The following is a 19,871-nucleotide window of genomic DNA, read 5'->3' as shown; positions in this document are numbered from 1 at the left end:
CACCAATTAAATTCAAAATTTGCTCTGTTACGCAAGGATTTCTAGCAGCCCTCGTCTTTTAACCTACTTTATCCTCTGCTACCTTCACTACTTCATCCCTCAGAGCTACCCATTCTTCTTCTATTGTGTTTCTTTCCCCCATTCCTGTCAATTGTTTCCTTATGCTCTCCTTGAAACTCTGTACAACCTCTGGTTCTTTCAGCTTATCCAGGTCCCATGTCCTTAAATTCCCACCTTTTTGCAGTTTCTTCAGTTTTAATCTACAGATCATAACCAATAGATTGTGGTCAGAGTCCACATCTGACCCTGGAAATGTCTTACAATTTAAAACCTGGTTCCTAAATCTCTGTCTTACCATTATATAATCTATCTGATACCTTTTAGTATCTCCAGGATTCTTCCATGTATACAACCTTCTTTTATGATTCTTGAACCAAGTGTTAGCTATGATTAAGTTATGCTCTGTGCAAAATTCTACCAGACGGCTTCCTCTTTCATTTCTTAGCCCCAATCCATAATCACCTACTATGTTTCCTTCTCTCCCTTTTCGTACTGACGAATTCCAGTCACCCATGACTATTAAACTTTCGTCTCCCTTCACTACCTGAATAATTTCTTTTATCTCATCATACATTTCTTCAATTTCTTCGTCATCTGCAGAACTAGTTGGCATATAAACTTGTACTACTGTAGTAGGCATGAGCTTTGTGTCTATCTTGGCCACAATAATGCATTCACTATGCTGTTTGTAGTAACTTACCCGCACTCCTATTTTTTTATTCATTATTAAACCTACTCCTGCATTACCCCTATTTGATTTTGTATTTATAACCCTGTATTCACCTGACTAAAAGTCTTATTCCTCCTGCCACTGAACTTCACTAATTCCCACTATATCTAACGTTAATCTATCCATTTCCCTTTTTAAATTTTCTAACCTACCTGCCCGATTAAGTGATCTGACATTCCACACTCCGATCCGTAGAACGCCAGTTTTCTTTCTCCTCATAACGACATCCTCTTGAGTAGTCCCCGCCCGGAGATCCGAATGGGGGACTATTTTACCTCTGGAATATTTTACTCAAGAGGATGCCATCATCATTTAATTATACAATAAAGCTGCATGTCCTCGGGAAAAATTACGGCTGTAGTTTCCCCTTGCTTTCAGCCGTTCGCAGTACCAGCACAGCAAGGCCGTTTTGGTTAATGTTGCAAGGCCAGATCAGTCAATCATCCAGACTGTTCACCTGCAACTACTGAAAAGGCTGCTGCCCCTCTTCAGGAACCACACGTTTGTCTGGCCTCTCAACAGATACCCCTCTGTTGTGATTGCACGTACGGTACGGCCATCTGTATCGCTGAGGCACACAAGCCTCCCCACCAACGGCAAGATCCATGGTTCATGGGGGGTATATAACTATGAGAAATACAAAATCTGTGGTACACTGCACCTTCAACACTTTGGCCCTGTGATGTGGTACACTGCACTTTCAGCACTTCAGTCCTGTGTGTTACAGACTGAAAGCTGGCAGAGGTAAGTAATTAACACCCTTTTCAGTTATTAACAGGGGAAATCTTTGACAGAATGATTTCTGCCTTAAACTGTAGCACAAACCGCAAATATCAATATTATGCCTTAAATAAAGGAAAGGCAATCGCTCATCTTCAGCTAATTTGTGTGGTGCATAGAAACATGGAGTGGAAAGTATTTATACTAGCTTTTGCTCTCTCTCTAGTGGAAGTACACACATTCACACAAATAGAACCATGCAGATGCCCACACACACGCCAGGAAAATGCATTTTAGTGTTGGTGTGTTTTGTATGTGACTAGAGAAAGAGCGAAAGCTAGTACAAATAGTTTTTTGTTGCATATTTCTATGTGCCATACATCAGTCACCTGTGAGTGAGACGCTTTTCTGGAAAAGTAAGAGAATAGTTTGAAAATGTCTCAGAACGGAATAGAAAAAAAGTACTTACATCACTGAAACTTTTTTTTTCATTGTTGTCTCCTTGTAATTAATGCAGTTGGTCCATCGATGTTCCAGTGCCTTGATCCCATCTCGAAAATGAGTTTGCTCCAGACCTGAAAAATAGTTGTCAACTCCTGCTATCAATTCTTTGTTTGAAGTGAATCTTTCTCCACTAAGAAAAATTTTCTGTTTTGTGAAAAGTTGGAAGTCTGACGGAGCCATATCAGGTGCATAAGGTGGGTGTGGCAACAATTCTTACCTGAGTTTACCTAATTTTACCATGGTGATGGCACATGGGTGCGGGTGTGCATTGTCTTGATGGAAGATGACTTTCTTCCTTGCTAATCCTGGCCTTTTTCGCATATTTTTTGTTGAAATTTGTCCAGGAGGCTAGAATAGTATTCTCCAGTAATTGTTTGCCCAGTGGGCAGATAATCTACAAACAGAATCCCCTTTGCATCCCACAACTTTGAGCCAAGACCTTTCCTGCTGAAGGAATACTGTCTGTGCTTTCTTTGCTGGCAGAGAATCAGCATGTTTCCACTGCTTTGACTGTTGTTTTGTCTCTGAGGTATAGTAGTGCACCCAAGTTTCATCTGTGGTACAAACAGGTGCATAAAATCTTCTTCGTTTCTCCTAAAACGGCCCAAACATTGTTCTGACATGTCCATTGTCATACATTTTTGATCCAGCATCAAAAGTCGCGGCACCCATCTTGCAGATAATATTTTCATTTCTAATTCGTCAGTTAAAATGTGATATACGGTTCAGGTGACATCTGGCAAGCATGAGCAGTTTCATATGCTTTCAATTGGTGATCCTCCATGACCATTTTTTGCACTTTTGCAGTGATTTTTGGAGTAGTGACACATCTTGGCTGACCACTCCACAGATCACCATCCAAGCTCTCCCAACGAAATTTAAATTCATTTGTCCACTTGGTACCAGTTGTATGTGAAGGAGCACAGTCCCCCAGTGTATTCTGGAAATCAGCATCAATGTCCTTTGCTTTCATACCTTTATGGGTTTAGCGTTGTAGGATTGCTGAATCCAATGATGCATACTACACCACATGTAACAAACACTATTTTATTTCTCGTAAGCACACATATACAGTTGTTTACATTCTGAATTCTCGGTACACGTCTGTACTCTTTCACGCGCGACCACAGACTGGGTGAAAAGATCTTGCCAAAAACAAAGATACTACATGCGACCTGGTCGATAGTCGCCACATTAGCCCTGGCCCCCCCTGGAGCGTGGAGCACAAACATAAATATTGGGGCATACATGTAAAGGGAACACCCAGGGGGGAGGGAGAGGATGTTTAATCCGAAACCATACCTTATATTACATTACACTACGTTAGTAATTGAAGTCTTCGAGCCAGCGAGGGGGGCCGATGGTCCTGCCTGACCGGGTGAATCCTCATAGAGCACTTGAGGGATCTGGTGAGGGGCCGGGATAGCGGATCTGAATGCCTGTGGCAGTACTTAGGACTTTGACCGTTGATGGGTCAGTACCAACAGGCAAGGGGACAGACTGGAGGAGATGAATGTGAGTTAAATTTTCATTGGGGGAGCTGGCTTGTTCATAGAAGATGTACACACTATCCGGCTGCATAACAAAAAACACATTAGAGCTGCAAATAAAATCTGTGTTGACATTCACTACCACTTCCTTATACGGGTTGACAGAATCTCCACATGAGTCGTCATCGGTGACATCACACGCTCTGAGGCTGGTCCCTGATACATCACTGAATCCTAACAGGGGAGAGGTGAGGGGCTGTCTGTAGGAGGGTAAGTCATCACACGCATCACTCTGCATAGGAATGTCTCACGCACCTGTAGCGTGTTCCGTCGGCGTGTGCCGTCGGAAACACTTGTAAAACGGACGCTGGTCGTGTAGGGGGGTTGGTGCAAAATCCGGAGTTCCGGCAGAAATATGAACTCTCCTGTCTTGAGCGTCCGGCTCGATTTGTACAGTCACTGATTCAGGTGGAAAATTCACACTTGCACTTGGGAAACCTGTAAACATAGTCACTGGGATTTGAGCACATAGTGTCAGCTGTTGAGCACTCGGAACACGTGGAAAGTTCATATTGGACGTAATACGTTCATATTCAAAGTTTTGTGCGTGAAAAACGTTCTGATGGTACGGAACACTGTCACACGACGGCTGACTCATGTACGGTAACGGAAAGTTATTGTTCATACATGATGCCGGCACACGTGGCTATGGAATTGTATAAACACTGTCCTGTTGAGTACAGCTAGTCGATGTGTTTGGAAACTGCATAGAACTATTGCGGACGCCAGGTGGATAATTGGAAAACCATGCCGAAGCGTCCATTGGAACACTTAGTTGGCACGTGTTCGGTGTAGCTGGCGGCAAGCGATCCATTGTGTACTGCTCGACGGTATAAGATTTCATTGTAGCACTCGCGAACAAAATTCGGGGTCACCAATATGGGTTTAGCGTTGTAGCATTGCCGAATCCAATGATGCACGCTACACCACATGTAATAAACACTATTTTATTTCTCGTAAGTACACATATACAGTCGTTTACATTCTGAATTCTCGGTACACGTCCGTACTCTTTCGCGCGCAACCACAGACTGGGTGAAAAGATCTTGCCAAAAACAAAGATACTACACGCGACCTGGTTGATAGTCGCCACACCTTTCTTTACGAAGTACGAGTACTTAATCACCGCTTGAATCTCAGTTTTTTCCATCTCTGCAAATCGCTACACAAGAACAACAACAGAGCCATGTCCCCACCACAGCTCTCTTCCAAGAGCACTGATGTAACACGTGTTTACAGGCAACAGTCCAATTAATATCACATGAACAACTCGCTGTGCTAGCGCTGATCTCTCGTGGTGAGTCCGAGAACTTTTCAGAGCACCCTCATAAGCAAAAAGCTGTAGTAGTTACTAACAAGTGCAAGTTGGTAAGTAACAAAATGCAACTGTCATTAAAGACTAAACTTTCAAAATTGACACTATGAACATTGACAAATGGTCTACATAAATTTTCCCATGCAGAAAATTACAAATTATAGTAAATTACATAATATTAAATTTTCTAAGCACAACAATCTCCATTAGAGATTACTTCACTGTACACTATTAATGAGAAATGAATTCATCAATAAAGGAATTCATAGTATGTTAGATGTTCTGCCTTTCCTGAAAGGCACAGCAGTGGATGATTTCAAGCATGCATGTAAATGATTGTATTTGCTGGCAACTAGAATTCTCTCTCTCTCTCTCTCTCTCTCTCTCTCTCTCTCTCTCTCTCTCTCTCTCTCTCTCTCTCTCTCTCCCCTCTCCCTGTATCTATCTATCTATCTGTCTACTTATCTCTGACACAGACTTAAAATCCAATGTCAATAAATTGAAAGTTACATGTTGTGTTCACTGTAGAAACAAAGAAGGTTGCACACTAAAAAAGCACAAAACTAGGGAATTCTTCCAGAACAACAAAACATTTAAAAAGAGTATGGTTAATCTTAGCTACCACTGTTCTTATTATGCATCAATGAAATGGCACTGTGGCTGATGCTATTTTTCATTGTCTCTTCAAGGCATTTTATACAGTTCTGTACTGTTCTATTAAACTAAGTAGTAGCTTATTGAGTATTGGAAAAGATTTGTGACTGGATACAATACTTCCTACCAGATAGAACTTACCATTGTTCTTAAGGCTTTGAAACTGACTGACGTAGAAGCATTTTGATAGTACAGCAAGGTAATGTTTCAGAACTATAACTGTTTGCAGTGAATGCAAGTGATAAGGAGGATGACATTGGATGCTGTTTGAGACTGTTTTGAGATGTTTCTGTTATCTGTAGGATAGTTACAAAGCCAAAGAGCTATATCAGAATGCAGGAACACATGCAGAATATCAATAATATGTGTAAGCATTGCTAGTGGATTCTCAGTGTAAACAATGTAACATACTGTACTAGATTAACTATGCTGAGCAACCTAAAGTGGAAAGTTCATATAAAACTAGTTGTGGAGGAAAATTATATGCTGTGCTGAAAATTATTATTAGAGGATTCATAAGAACAAGTAAGTTATCCAAAAAAGAAGAAGTTAATAAAACATTTGTTTGACCCATCCCTGTATATATGCCCTTACTAGGTAGTATTAATTAAAGAGATAAAGAAGATCCAAAGAAGAGCAGCTAGTATCATTCAGTAGGCTTTAAGGAGATTCACATCAAACTTACAATGGCAAACACTACAAGGGAGGCATTATGTATCACAGATAATTTTACTGTTAAAATTCTGAGAGTATATGTACCAAAAAGAGACTGATGACATAGTACCTTCCATATACACTTCACAAAATGACCATAATGAACTGGAACTCACTCAGAAGCTTTCTGGCAGTTTTTCTTTCTGGCTTTGGCTTCACAGGAAAGGAGTTTGGTGGAGTAGGTATAGAAAGACAGAATGATACCCCATAGGTAATGCCGTCTTGTGAATATTATTTCTGTGCTGCTGATCTTCAGCTTTACTGGAGTGTCGTACCTGGAGATATCAATATTTCCATCATCCAGGAAAGTGAGTGACAACATTTCTCTGATGTTTAGGTGGTGGTAAATCCTTGTGGCATAACAGAAACAGATATTAAGAGATGATGAGCAAGCTTAGTTGAAAGCTGCATGTTTAGTGTTGAAAAACATTGGAGAAGCCACAGTGCAACAAATACAATGAATAATGGTACTTCTTAGTGAAACAACAAGAATGTTAGTAGAGTAGGTACTATATTTTTTTGAATGTACTGAGAAGTGAATTAAAGAAAAAACTGTGTCATTTATCAGCTCCATGCACCCACCAATGTATTCAACATGTGTATGCATTAAAAAAAAAAAAAAAAAAAAAAAAAAAAAAAAAAAAAAAAAAAAAAAAAATAACTAATCAAAAAGCCTATCTCCATGATGATGAACTGGACCTGATCTACTACACTGTGGCTTACCCCCCCCCCCCTCCTCCACACCCACCCCCTGCGGACAAATATGTGTTCACCCAACGCACCAGCCTTGAGTAACTATCCACATCTACAGAGAAAGCTATCTGCCTCATCAGTCATGAGTTGCTGGGTTCCAGATCCCTGTCGGAGCTATGGTGTCATCTCCGCAACATGACTGACACACATCACATGCCGGACGTTACACTTTGGACCATCTGGTTGCTCAAACTTCCTTTGGAAGTTCAAGTGCACCTTCTGCATGTAACTTTGGCCCCACTAGACACTAAACTGAAGATTGCAGACCAAGTTTACAACATTCTGTCCCGCCCTCCACATACCCCCTGAGGATCCCTCAGGCCTCAGGGCTTCGCACACCCATGCAGCAGTTTCCATCGTGCGGTACAGAGTTCGCACGACTCACACCATGCATGCGTGTGGGCCCAATGCCGCCTGGTATTTGCCACCGTAACCCCTCTCGCACCAGCACTACTGCAACACCACCGTCAGAGGAATCTACAAACAAGACCCCTTCCATTGCTGCTTCGACCTCAGCCAGCACGACGGATGATGCCACACGCCATCCCAGTTGGTGTTATTTCCATTCCCACTTTGGTGACGTGGCTAAGAAATGTCATTCTCCATGCACGTTCCCACACGAATAACACGACCCAATTCAGGCACTACGGGCCGCGTTGCATCGCACAGACACCTATCACTTAACACTTCTTCACCTTACGTGCCAGGACGCTTGTACGTGAAAGACTCAGTGTCTTGCCTTTCATTTCTAGTCAGATATGCGTCAGCCTTACAGACTCTCGCTCGCCCCATTCCTGATGCTCCCACCTCGATCTCGCTTACTAGAGATGGGAGTGATACTACAGTGGGGGCGGTACTTCAGCAATCCGTGAGTTCTATTGTACAGCCACTCAGATTTTTCTCCCACATACTGTCCACTTCCCAGTGTAAATGATCGACTTTTAATCGGGACTGTTTGCTATTTACTCCGTTACCAAATATTTCAAGGACGATATTGAAGGCTGCCATCTTGTGGCATTTACCAACCATGAACCATTGGTATACACTTTCTGTAACCCAGGCAAGGACTCATGCCATAGACATTTTTGACATATGGACCTCATATGTTAGTTTATGAATGATGTACGTTATGTCAGAGGGGCAGACAATGTCATCGCCGATTTACTATCTCTTGTATCGGTTTTATCTTCACAACTGGACCTCAGTGAACTCCCTAAATTGTAAACAGACAATACTGAACTTGCCGCATTGCGCTCCGATGTTAAAACAGGACTCTAATTAGAGTTACAGACACTTCCTGGTTTTTTTTCACCAATCTAGTCCAACATTTCAACAGGACGCATGTATACAGTGATTCCTGCACCTCTCCGCTGGGACATTTTTAATAGTATCCATGACTTGGCACACCCTGGCATTTGTGCCACCACACATCTGGTATCTGAATGTTTTGTTTGGCCTGGGGTGATAAAACAATGTCACAGTTGGGTGCGAGCATGTGTGGCACGTCAGCGTGCAAAAGTAGGACATCATGCACAGCCCCCCATGGGTATGTTCAATGTGGCAAAAAGAAGATTCCAGCACATACACATCAATATCGTTGGGCCCTTCCCCCCCTCGGGCCCCTTCTGTTACATACTGTTTGCCATTGACAGGTTTACCTGCTGGTTAGAGGTAATTCCTCTTACTACTATCACAGCTGACTCAGTGGCCCGAGCCCTTTTGTTAATGTGGATCTCATGCTTCGGCTGCCCGGTTTCTATCACCACTGACCAGGGCCGCCAATTTAAGTCTGCCCTCTTCTGACAGCTTTGTGACCTGTGTGGGGTGAAACGATTTTGACTACAACATATCACCCCTATAGCAATGGGCTTGTCAAATGCTGGCACCAAACACTTAAAGCTTCCCTGATGTGCCAAGGAAGTGAGTGGGCCGACACCTTACCATGCGTAAGACCTGGGAAGATGGCAGCTTCTTGCAAAGCTTTGGCGAAAACACGTGTCTTTTTTTATCCATTCATAGTAATCTCATGTAAGTCGTGTAACTGTTAATATTTGGTACTGGCATTTTTCTAAAATATCCACAGTTATATGTGCACCTGTACTCTACAAGCGACTGTTAAATGCACGGCAGAGGATACATACAAAGTGTTCAGTGACTAGTCTCATCATTGCCCATGTTCTGGGGTGTGCCAAGTTGTGTAAAGCATTGAAGATCCCACGCTGAAAAGTGAATAGTACAAAGGGGCAGAGGGAGCCTGTAGACACATTGCAAAGGACCGGGGTTGTCAACCCATGTAGGACAAGAGGTTGGACAGTGAGCAAAGACTCAATACCCGAAACTAATCACTGTGTATCGATGTGTTCGATCTGCAGTCAGGCGAGGTAATCTAGGTACAAGGGTGTGGTAAGCACCGAGATACGAGATAGATGTTCAGCTACAACATTCTCCACACCGCAGATGTAACAAGCATCCAAGGAATGTTGGCAAATTTAGTCCAAATGGCAGAAACGTCTTGGTGGAAGGTCGTTTTCCGGGTTGCATATCGTGTCCATGAGAGGCTTACGATCCGAGTAGATAGTGAAAGGTTGCCCCTTGAGGTCACTCTGGAATTGTTTGATTGCCTCATAAACTATGAGAAAGTCGTGGTCAAAAGCTGACCACTTACACTGGCTCCTGGTTAGTTTTTTTGAAAACAAGCAGAGAGGCTGGGTAAAGTCAGCAGTGTGCTGTTGTAAAACAGTGCCCACAGCTGAGTCACTTGCGACATTTGGAATAGAAAAATGGGCTTCAGGATTGGGGTGGACAAGTGTGACAGCTTTTGTGATGACTGTTTTGAGATTATCAAATGCATTGAGCATGGGTTTGGTTCAGTTCAACTTTTGTTTCCCCATGGTATTTTTGCCGGAGAGGGTGTCATTGAGGGCCAATTGGAAAGAGACAGTTTGAGGGATATGGCTGGCGTAGATAAAATTTTACCATACCCAGAAAACAATGGAGTTGAGCATAATCTTCAGGAAGAGACAGGGTGAAAAAGGTTTTGACATGAGAATCCGTTGGTTGGAGGCCGTTGGCCGGGACCGTATGGCCTAGGAGCGTAACTTATGTAGAACAGAGTTGAGATTTATCGTGGTTGATAACAACGCCATTGGCCATGAGAGCTGAATGGACTGCATCAAGGTGAACCTGGTGCTTCTTGGCAGAGGAGGAAAAAATCAGAATGTCATCCAAATAAGCAAAAGCAAAAGGCATAGGTAGCAAAATGGAATCAATGAACTGTTGCCATGTCAGTGTGGCATTTTTCAAGCCATAAGGCATGTAACAGTATTCAAATAGGCAAAAGGGTGTGATGATGGCTGTCTTTGGAATATCCGGGGGGTGCATAGGAATTTGGTGATATGCCTTCGAACAGTTTAAGACAGAGAAGAACTTCAAGCCGTGCAGTAACTGCGTGAAATCCTGGATATGAGGAATGGGATAGTTATTGATAATTGTCCGAGCATTAAGGGACCTGTAGTCCTCGCACATGTGTAAGGAGCCATCCTGTTTAGGAACAAGGTGGATAGGTGAAGACTAGTTGTTGTCAGATGGTCGGAGCATGCCTGAAGCTAATAAATCCTGAACGATTTCTTTTGTGAGCAGAGGTTGGGAAACGTTAAGATGCCTAGCTTTTTAACGTACAGGTGAGCTGTCCGTGGTGTGGGTTCTATGACAAGTGCCATTACTGATGGCCGATACCTGCGAAAGGAGGCAGACAGGGGGCCACTGGAGGGGGCGGGGGGGGGGGGGGGGTGGCATGTGCAACGACTGTTCACTGACCTTGTCAGACTGGAATAGTGTGGGCAGGGCATCAGCAGCAGATGACGAAAAAGAGCATGGCGTGGCAGCCACATGATGTGAGGAATGCGATGAAGTGAGAACAGGAGCATCCTAAACATTCGCCTGCAACGATGTGGACACGGTAGCAGGCATAGGGAAGCTTGACACAAGAGCAGTGTAGTGCGAGTGATAGTTCCGTATGTTGGGGTTCTGAAGACTGGCCGCAAATTGTACTCCATGCACGTGATAATTCAGCAGAGGCACTGGCAATGCGGGTGCTTAATGCCTCATTATGTTGCAGAGCTCATTGATTTGTGTACACATGTCCGATAAATCAGAGAGCCATACAGTAATAAGCTGAAGCAGAGGTGCGCATGTGGAAAGCGCAGCCAAGGAGTCAGAGAGCGAAGTTGTGGTGAACTCGTTTGAGCATGGAACAGTAGAACCAGACGTGTGGCAGAGGGTGGTGACCTGCAGGTCTTGGAAAAGTTCGTAACGGTGTAGGAAATCTAACGCGATCACAGGTTCATCCACATTAGTGACGTGGAAAGTCCAAGGGAAAGTGGCAACTGGTTATATGCGAAGTGACATCTTGATGGAGCCAAGGACCATGATAGGAGAGTGATTCGCAGCTATCAAAGCGAGGTAAGCAGGAAAAAGCATGCTGCCTGCATGCTTTGCCGGGATAATGCTGTCATAATGCTGACATCAGCACTGGTGTTGACGAGGAACTGAGTGCCTGTTAACAAGTCCGTGACATAGAGGCATTGTGCCACTGGAGCAAGTGGTGCAGCATCGGATGGTAGGCACTGTGAAGGATTGTGGCAAGACGTGGCACCTAAACGTGCCTACCGGAATCATTTGGGTAGGCGCAACGCACACGTGAGTTGATGAGTGGTATTCCCGTTAAGTAGCATGGTACCAGCATAGCAGGTAAGCTTGGATGCGAGGCAGTGTAGGATGTGAGGGGGACACAGCTGACTGTGTCGTTGCTTGAGACAACTCGGGCTGTTACTCGGGCGGGGTCAGCTGCTGTTGGGAGGCCGCAGCCAGTATCCCCTGTAGGCCGCTAGATGGCAGCTCCTGACAGGCTGCTGAGGTGAGCGCGCTGGCCTCTACCAGCAGAGTGAAGAACCAAAGGAGCAGGCATGCCAACTGATGGCAATGAGGATCTCGCCCATGATAGGCGGTGTCGGTGACGAATGATAGTGTAGGCTCGGTCAGCCACACATAGGCAAACCTCAAGAGGGTCAGTGATGTGAGATAGCAGGTGAAGTTATAGGTCCGATGGCAGTTTTACCATCCACAAAGTCCAAGGCACGGTGTCTAGCAGTGCTCGATCATCAGTTAATGTACGAAGGTGCTGCCAAAGCTGTGAAGGTGTGCGGTCATCAAGGTGCTCATTGTGAATAATGTGGTGGATAGCCTCTGCTGGAGGGTGAGAAAGGCATTCGATGACAAATATTTTTGCCATTAAATACTTGGGCGGGGCAGGTGGTGAGAGAAGCAGATCAATGATGAGGTCTGTATGAGCATGGAGGTGGCTCACCAGGCAGATGAAAGGTACATTGTCATCTGAAATCCCATGGGATATCCAGTAGGTGATCCACCAATGTGAACCAAGTCTTAGGATTATCCTTTTGCAAAGCAGGCAACTTAGGAAAGCTTCTGGGTAACAAATGTTGATGCAGCACTGGTAGGCAAAGATCTGTGTGTGCGGGGCAGGAAGCCCCCTGACATCGGGTGTGCAGTAGTGGTGGACAGTGCATCCCCAAAGGTCTGTGAGGAGGGGCAGTCACAAGTAGCACGTGATGTGGAGTGAGCAGGTGCGACCGACGACATGATGTGTATCAGCTGTAGGCCTGATGACGAATGCAGCATGGGTGTAACTGCCGGTGGCATTGCAACAACAGGCAGAAGGCGGTCATGATGCTGCCACGGGGGGCTGATCCGGTAAATAATGTGGGCAGAAAAGCTGGTGCTGTTACATAAGTGTGCGGAAGGCGATTATGGTGTGGACCGTCACAAGAAGTCTGTTAATGATGAAAAGGACCACAAAATAAATCACAAACAAATGACGACAATGTTGGAGTCACCACTGTAGTTATCACGTACCATAGGGCAATTCTAGGTTTTTAGGAACCCTCACCTGGTTCAGTCTCCATGACCAACTATATCCTCACCCACAATTACTTCTCCTTTGAAGGTGTTACCCACAAACAAATCTGTGGTATGGCTATGGGCACCCGCAGGCACTATTCTATGCTAACCTATTCATGAGCCATCTAGAGGACTCCTTCCCAAAAACCCAGAATCCTAAACCCGTCACCTGGTTCTGCGAGTGACAAGTAATTCCTCTCTAAATATACCGAGGGTCTCACTGAAGCCTTCACTGACCATAATTATGCTCCCATCCTTGTACAAAAACAAATCTTCCATGCCTTATCTTTCCAGGCTCGCACCACCTCCCAAAGTCCCACAGTCCGGCCACAAAGGAGCATTCCCCTTGTAAATCAGTACCATCCGAGACTGGAGCAACTGAATTACATTCTCCGCAAGGGTTTCAATTACCTCACGTCAAGCCCTGAAATGAAAAAAGTCCTACCTACTATCCTTCCCACCCCTCCTACCGTGGTATTCTGCCATCCACTGAACCTACACAAAATACTCGTCCATCCTTACACAACCCCTGCTCCCAATCCCTTACCTCATGGCTCATACCCTTGTTATACACCCAGATGCAAGACCTGTCATGTGATCTACAAGCTAAGCTGTAACCACTAGGCTGCATTCTATGTAGGCATGACAACCAACAAGCTGTCTGTCCACATGAATGGCGACCGACAAACTGTGGCCAAAAAACAAGTGGACCACCCTGTAGCTAAGCATGCTGCCAAACATGATACCCCTCATCTAAATGACTGCTTCACAGCCTGTGCCATATGGATCCTTCCCAGCAACATCAGCTTTTCTGAATTGCGCAGGTGGGAACTTTCCTTGCAATAGATCCTACGTTTCTGTAACCCTCCTGGCCCAAACCTTTGTTAATCACTGTCCTCACCCATCCAGCCCCCTCCCAGTTCCCATTCCAGCACTACACAGCTGTTATTTCACCACAAGACCAAGTCTTTTAATTTCTTTTAATTTCTCTCCTTTCCACTACTTACCCCTTCCCCCTCCTTACCTTCTCTTCTACCCTCCGTCTAAACTGCAACACTTCACTGTCCGCCACTCCCACCATACTATCTCTCCCCCTCCCTGCCCCAGCCTCCTCCGTACCCCTACCCAATGGCCACTCCCATCATGCACTCGTGCTGCTGCTCGCAGTGTAGTTTCAGCTCTCTGAGACTGCAGATGTGTGTGCAAGTTGAGCTTGCTTGAGTGTGTGTGTGTGTGTGTGTGTGTGTGTGTGTGTGTGTCTATTGCTGACAAAGGCCTCAATGGCTGAAAACTATGATTGTGTGAATATTTTTATTGTGGCTATTGCAGCTCTGCATCTCTGCTACATGGCGAGTAGCAACTTTCCTTCTCTTGTATTGTTACAAAAAAGACCATCTAGTAACACAGAAAGAAATCAAATATATATTTTTGATTAATATGAATATCAGCCAGCAATACTGCTCTTTAAATGGTTTTTATCTTATAAATCACTCACAATGAGCCCATTTCAGCATAGTGCTATCATCAGCTGTTCTTACTTGTAATATTGTTGCTGCCATTTGCTGTCTGTTTTTAGAATTGTTAGTTTCTCCTTAGCTGTATGTTGGAGACATATATCTGACTTCAGTCAGTTTTTATGTATACTATTTCTGTCTTGACAGCGTTGACAGTGGATCAGCAAAATGTCGAAATGGGCTCATCATGAGTAATTTATAAAATTAAAAACCATTTAAAGAGCTGTGTAGGTGTCTGATATTCATATTAATCATGTGATTAGAAGACATATTTTACACTGTTGGCGCCAAAGAACAAAAATGTATTTCTGAAATTTTATAATGTTTCAAAAATTGGTGCAAATTATTTCCTGAAGTATATTACTTTGCACCACTCAATATAAACTTTATTTGAAGACAGGGCAATATCATGGGACAAATTTACCCTCTTCACAATTCAATTTTTTTACCCTATAGAACAATAATGAATCAACACATGTATATTTTTCAGTATTAAAGGGAAAAATAATAAAAATTCAGTGTTATGTAGCCCTTTTGTATAACAGATAAGAAAAGTAATGAACATGAACTAAATTTAGTGTTGTTTTGTTAACAAAGAAAAGGCCAATGCTTCATTAGGTATGTTGGCATATCAAACTGTCATTGACTACACAAGGAAAATGTTTCCACAGATTCACCACCACTGACCCACTTGAGTATTGATAAAATGCTTATTTTGCTTAAAATTTTTGGCTTTTTGTACATACTACCATATCCTGCCATTTGTAGAAAAGTACATCTTTATTTACAAGCCATTTGTAATTATCAGGAGATGGCATCATGGTATTTATGGTTGCACTATCTTCCTTAAAACTAACAATAACACCAGAGTAATGTTTATTTTCATTTTGTACAACCATTCTGCTTATTGATAGGTTTCAGTTTTTTCTCTGCTTTTGATAGGACCTCTTGATTCACTACAGATACTGTTAACACTTCCATTTGATTTCTTCTGTATGATTCTGAATTTTTGTCTGAACTTCTGTCAAGCATTTGTTCTTCTAATAGATCTTCATCAGTAGAATTGTCTGTATTTTTCTCTCCTTAGGTTGTTTACTAGTACCCTGTACTGGTCTAGAAGCATTTTGTCACATTTTGAGCAAGTGTTCCATGAGATCCTAGCTTCTGTTTACACTTTACTGTACCATAGCAACATTAGTATCCTTTCAGTTGTTATTTCCAATATAACAAGTTTCATCCCAAGCTGAATCACATCTAAAATCAAGTCATGTAAATACTGTGGGGCTGTTATTGTCCACCTTGTCAGTGGTGCAAAGTTGCCCCACAATTTTGTGGGTTTGATTCAGACAACAGATAATTTCAACACATAAATAAATGTCATTTATGTTCTGTTTAAATAGTTTTGCAGTAACAAAAAAACACTTTTTCTTGGTAAAAGTTACCATTAAAAGTACATTAGTACAGATTGGCTAGTAGAAAATATCCAAGATAGCAAGTGGAAGAGTGGCTCAAACTCATGGAGTAGTAGAAACTGTCAACTGTTGGACACAATTGAAAATGTTACACAATATTTATTGGAATAGGGGCTACACAGGATTGAACCTTTTTTTCAGTGTGGCTAAGTTAGTACTGTAGGAGCAAAGTAGTCCTACTTCATTTTATTTTTAAATTTTTATTTATTTATTTATTTATTTTTGAAGTTTTGAATGTCAAACTGGTCACTGCTTTCATAAACTGGTAATACTGTTGATATAAATAAAACAGAAAGAAACTTCCACATGGGAAAAATATATTAAAAACAAAGATTCCAAGACTTACCAAGCGGGAAAGCGCCGGCAGACAGGCACATGAACAAAACACACACACAGAATTACGAGCTTTCGCAACTGGCAGTTGCTTCGTCAGGAAAGAGGGAAGGAGAGGGAAAAATGAAAGGATGTGGGTTTTAAGGGAGAGGGTAAGGAGTCATTCCAATCCCGGGAGCGGAAAGACTTCCCTTAGGGGAAAAAAAGGACAGGTGTACACTCGCACACACACACACACATATCCATCCGCACATACACAGACACAAGCACTGCTTGTGTCTGTGTATGTGCGGATGGATATGTGTGTGTGTGTGTGTGTGCGAGTGTACACCTGTCCTTTTTTCCCCTAAGGGAAGTCTTTCCGCTCCCGGGATTGGAATGACTCCTTACCCTCTCCCTTAAAACCCACATCCTTTCATTTTTCCCTCTCCTTCCCTCTTTCCTGACGAAGCAACTGCCAGTTGCGAAAGCTCGTAATTCTGTGTGTGTGTTTTGTTCATGTGCCTGTCTGCCGGCGCTTTCCCGCTTGGTAAGTCTTGGAATCTTTGTTTTTAATATAATACTGTTGATAGCTTAATTCAACTTGAAAACACCCCTGTCACAAAGGAATAATTGACTACACCAGTAAATTGAGAGACAATAATATCAGCACTGTACTAAACAGTATTGTCCAGGATACTATGAAATCATAGGTAATTTTATTCTGTAGTTTACTCATAGTCCTTTGCACTTTAAGTGTTACTGGGTATCAGTACATTCATCTTTCATGTTTTGGAATTTCTGTCTTTGTGTTTGGACACTGAATTTGAGCAATACCAATATAACGAACATTTAATGTATTAGCTACTAGAAGTGGATGACTTGCAATTTCTTTTCAGTGTTTTATGGTGAATTTATTACTTGCTTTATTATGTTTGTCTGTGTGATTATTTATAATTTTTACACTAACTACATTTTTTTTTGGTTCTCCTTTGAATCGTTGTATACCTCTTTTGCTGCTTCTATAGCTTTCCTGTACTTTTTGCTAAAGAACTTCATCTACATCTACATCCGTACTCCACAATGTACTATACAGTGCATGGCGGAGGGTACCTCGTACCACAACAAGCATCTTCTCTCCCTGTTCCACTCCCAAACAGAACGAGGGAAAAATGACTACCTATATGCCTCTGTACAAGCCCTAATGTCTCTTATCTTATCTTTGTGGTCTTTCTGCGAAATATAAGTTGCTGGCAGTAAAATTGTACTGCAGTCAGCCTCAAATGCTGGTTCTCTAAATTTCCTCAGTAGTGATTCACGAAAAGAATGCCTCCTTTCCTCCAGAGACTCCCACCCGAGTTCCTAAAGCATTTCCATAACACTTGCGTGTTGATCAAACCTACCAGTAACAAATCTAGCAGCCCGCCTAAGAATTGCTTCTATGTCCTCCCTCAATCTGGCCTGATAGGGATCCCAAACACTCGAGCAGTATGCAAGAATAGGTCGTATTAGTGTTTTAAAAGTGGTCTCCTTTACAGATGAACCACATCTTCCCAAAATTCTACCAATGAACTGAAGACGACTATCTGCCTTCCCCACAACTGCCATTACATACTTGTCCCACTTCATATCGCTCTGCAATGTTACGCCCAAATATTTAATCCAGGTGACTGTGTCAAGCACTACACTACTAATGGAGTATTCAAACATTATGGGATTCTTTTTCCTATACATCTGCATTAATCCACATTTATCTATATTTAGAGTTAGCTGCCATTCTTTACACCAATCACAAATCCTGTCCAAGTCATCTTGTATCCTCCTACAGTCACTCAACGATGACACCTTCTGGTGCACCACAGCATCATCAGCAAACAGCTGTACATTGCTATCCACCCTAACCAAAAGATCATTTATGTAGATAGAAAGCAACAGCGGACCTACCACACTTCCCTGGGGCACTCCAGATGATACCCTCACCTTCGATGAACACTCACCATCGAGGACAATGTACTGGGTTCTATTACTTAAGAAGTCTTCGAGCCACTCACATTTATACCTCTGCCACCATGTCATTAAATAGTCTTCAAAACTAAAAGAAATACTTTCTTTTGGATCTTGAATCCTACCATACATATGCTCAACAACTAATATTGTATTCATTATATTGAACTGTTTCAGTGACTGTGAAGTGCTAACACATCTCCTGAAGGCAGCACTAGGCACAGGTGTCTTAGCAATGCCAATCGGCTTCAAGAATGCTGGTCTGTCGATGGGTGTGTTGGGATCAGTCCTGGCCACCGCTGTCTGCACACACTGTGCATACTTAATTGTGAAGAGTGCACACATATTGTATGTGCGTACCAAAGTCAATGCCATGACCTTTCAGAAAGTAGGAGAGGTCACATTTGCCACTGGTCCTGACTGGGGCAAGAAGTTCAGCCGTACTGCCAGGTGAGTAACCTTTCCTAACATCCACTGATGTGTGTCATGCCTTTACTTTGTGTGCAAGATAGCCTAACAGATGAACACATGTGATTAGTTTCTGACTTAGGTGGAAGTAGTCAATGAAGACCCACAAGTTTCCATATGAAATCCACAACTTTTTCTCTTACAGAGTATTTTCCATTTAACATACAACAATTAGAATTAATCTTTGCTGCTAATAGCGCAAGCATTGTCTATATGACATGCAGCAAGAAAAGAAGTAGTAATATTTGAATTGGCTTAATAACTAGTTTACAGCAAAGGTACTCTCCCTTAAAGTCAAAAAATCAAAAACACTGGCTTCCATAAATTAGAGAAAAATAATGAAAACTGAATTAATTGAAAAAAAATGAGGTAATATACAGAAATCGAGTAAGTTGTTACAACAATATGTAAACAACCAGTGGGTTTACTTCTGTAAACTGCTTTTAAGATAGATTCTCAAATAATGGATGCTACTCAGCATTTAAATTACTTTAACTGTTTTACAGATTTATTAACAGCTGAAGCAATACGATGACTAATCTCAGTTCTCACATGAGATTACAGTCACAGGCAGTCAACCCACAATAACCTCCAAAACCTTTTGAGAGTGGGTAACTGTTTACATTGCACTTTCAAAACTGAATCTTGCCAGATAAATGTCATCAAGCAGGCATCTAATTACATAGTTTGTGAACACAATAAGTTCCAAAATAGCTTGCATTAAATCACATCAGTGTACAAAGTTAACAGGAAGAAATAAATACCATAATCAAAGCTGATGACATCCTTGAAGAGCAGCATGACATATTTGGGCACAAATGGAACTTGTGGGAAATGAGGTACTATACTCACCAGAGAATAAAATGATCCACCACTTGATTGTAAGATTGAGGTTTTATTACATAAAACTGTGATGTAAGAGACATAAACAAAGTACAAGAGAACAAGTTGGACCTGACTTGTGATCACTCAAAGAGCTTTGGCTAAAGCTCCAGAGACCATCAAAGACTATTGGTGGTGTAACTATCAACAATCACCACAGAGAACCATCCCCCCACCACCCCCCACCCCACCCCCACCCCCGCACACACACACTGTGGAGCATGGAGGAGGACTAGAAGTGTC

At 42.6% G+C, this 19,871-nt stretch overlaps 1 protein-coding gene across 1 annotated transcript in view; it reads left to right on the top strand.

The window, feature by feature from the left end:
* LOC126302081 (proton-coupled amino acid transporter-like protein pathetic) overlaps positions 1-19,871 on the top strand; it is a gene marked incomplete at its 5' end in the record, with an annotated part of 163,857 nt that overhangs the window by 8,571 nt on the left and 135,415 nt on the right. Inside the window, one exon of the mRNA XM_049991721.1 lies at positions 18,456-18,728. Within this exon, the coding sequence (XP_049847678.1) occupies positions 18,456-18,728 (273 nt within the window). The remainder of the gene's footprint in view (positions 1-18,455; positions 18,729-19,871) is intronic.

Source organism: Schistocerca gregaria, chromosome 1 (assembly GCF_023897955.1).
Source record: "Schistocerca gregaria isolate iqSchGreg1 chromosome 1, iqSchGreg1.2, whole genome shotgun sequence".
Classification (NCBI taxonomy): Eukaryota; Metazoa; Arthropoda; class Insecta; order Orthoptera; family Acrididae; genus Schistocerca; species Schistocerca gregaria.
Note: the sequence above shows the minus strand (reverse complement) of the source record. Positions and strands in the feature narration are given on the sequence as shown.